Source organism: Triticum dicoccoides, chromosome 2B (genome assembly GCF_002162155.2).
Source record: "Triticum dicoccoides isolate Atlit2015 ecotype Zavitan chromosome 2B, WEW_v2.0, whole genome shotgun sequence".
NCBI classification, from domain to species: domain Eukaryota; kingdom Viridiplantae; phylum Streptophyta; class Magnoliopsida; order Poales; family Poaceae; genus Triticum; species Triticum dicoccoides.
This window is the reverse complement of record NC_041383.1, coordinates 64,538,701-64,540,413: the sequence shown is the minus strand read 5'-3', so window position 1 is coordinate 64,540,413 and position 1,713 is coordinate 64,538,701. Positions and strand designations below refer to the sequence as shown.

The 1,713-nt window shown below is 51.1% G+C and overlaps 1 protein-coding gene across 1 annotated transcript in view; it reads right to left on the bottom strand.

Annotated features, from left to right (window-relative positions):
* Nucleotides 1-830: 830 nt before the first annotated feature.
* LOC119360477 (protein trichome birefringence-like 1) overlaps nt 831-1,713 on the bottom strand; it is a 1,775-nt gene continuing 892 nt past the window's right edge. Inside the window, exons 2-4 of the mRNA XM_037626103.1 lie at nt 1,644-1,711; nt 1,400-1,555; nt 831-1,295 (exon numbers count right to left, since the gene is read on the bottom strand). Of these exons, the coding sequence (XP_037482000.1) occupies nt 953-1,295; nt 1,400-1,555; nt 1,644-1,711 (567 nt within the window). The 3' untranslated portion in view covers nt 831-952. The remainder of the gene's footprint in view (nt 1,296-1,399; nt 1,556-1,643; nt 1,712-1,713) is intronic.

The following is a 1,713-nucleotide window of genomic DNA, read 5'->3' as shown; positions in this document are numbered from 1 at the left end:
GGTCCGGCGAGCGAGATAACCGGCCGCTGCCATGCCGTGGCCACCCACCACCACATCAAAACCTTCCCTCTTCGTCCGGAAGTTCTCGAATCTGAATTCTCTGCAGTGTTTGAACTGTGTGTCGCATGTAAGAAGCAACAGACAGTGACCGCCCCCTGTAGCAAGCGGGAGGGAAATAGGTCGTGCCTGAGATGGTTGAACAGGACCCTGTGGAGCTTAACCAATTTTGCCTTTTGCTGCTCGTTCCTCCAAGTACGAGTTCCTATGACCTGTAAAAAGCAGCGTGTTATCATCCCTGCTAGCTAGTAAAATTGAATCAAAGAGAAATAATGGGAGGAGGAGGCAGTGTTACCTCACATCCTTTCTACTCCAGCCCAGCCCAATGTGTTGTCATTCAAACAGTATCTGCTCATATCACGGAGTGATACACACATGAGGGATGGAAGGTGCAACAATCCCTTCGGGATTCGGTCCATCCACGGGCATCTTTTAAAGGGAAATAACATGTGGAATAGCTTTGTCATTGTTCTTCGTGTCAAGGTTCCGGGTGAAAACCCTTGTTTGTCTGGACTCGACAATGGCGACGCTTACCGCTGTTATCATTGAGCTTAGGTGTTTTGGGGCATTGTATGGCGTTGTACTCAGATCCTTCTATGCTCTCTTAGAGTAGCCTTGTCGTGTCCTGCGTGATGCGGGTAGTCTAGGATCGGCATTATTTGAGAGCTACCCATCACTTTGTATCGTTCGGCCGTGTAATCTGTTCGGTGTTTGTTTTATTTATAAAGCGGGACGAAAACCTGTTTAGAGTATGCGATTCCTTGATTTGTCAACTGATTTCAGCCTCATTTCCCCACCATGCATTAGTCAATTGGAACCAGACAGAGTATATCAGCCTAGCTAGATTGTTGTGTCTTACAAGTACAGTAGTGTTTTACTGATCCTACAAGGCTAGCTACAAGTGTACATTAGAGGAGGGATATCTCGTCAAGGAAGCAAGCAAAAGCACATTCCAAGTATCAGGCAACCCCGGCAGGCACCAGTGGCTGCAGTCAGCATACACCACCGGCCGCCGCCGTTGCTCCAACGACAGAGGCTTCCCATCCCTGTTGATCGAGTACACCGAAGGGTGCGCGTCGATCCTGAGCTCGGAAAGGCGCGTGATGTTCAGGTACGTGGCCGGCGTCCTCATGCTCCGTATGCTCCCCTCGACGATGGACACCATGCTCTTCGGGAACCATGGAACGATCGCTTCGTCCGCGGCGATGGGGGCCGTCTGATTGTAGCACCAGTTCGCACTGCATACATTGTAGTACCAGCGTTGTATATATGTTAGGAGGTTCGGTCAGTGGGTGATGCCTGAGTTTTTGTTATGTTAGTTGGCGGGAAGAAATGTGCGTACCCTTTGTGTTCAGGCGAGACGCTTCGGAAGAAGACCCTGGTTCTGGTCTGGTCCACGTTGTGATCCACCCATCTCGCCCATGTCCTCAGCGCTCTGCTGAATGCTTCCTCTCCTTCCATCTTCACCAGCATCCCGTTTCTCTCCAGATGGTCCCAGCTGCAGCCAGTCAAGTAAATTAAATCAGCTCGCCGGCCGTTGGAAAAGGAGGAGTTAACAACGCAACGCAGGATGAAGATCGACTTACGCCCTGAGCTTGCCGGTGTGCGTCCACCAGTGGCCGGTGTTGAAGACGAGGACGTCTGCCCCGATCACCT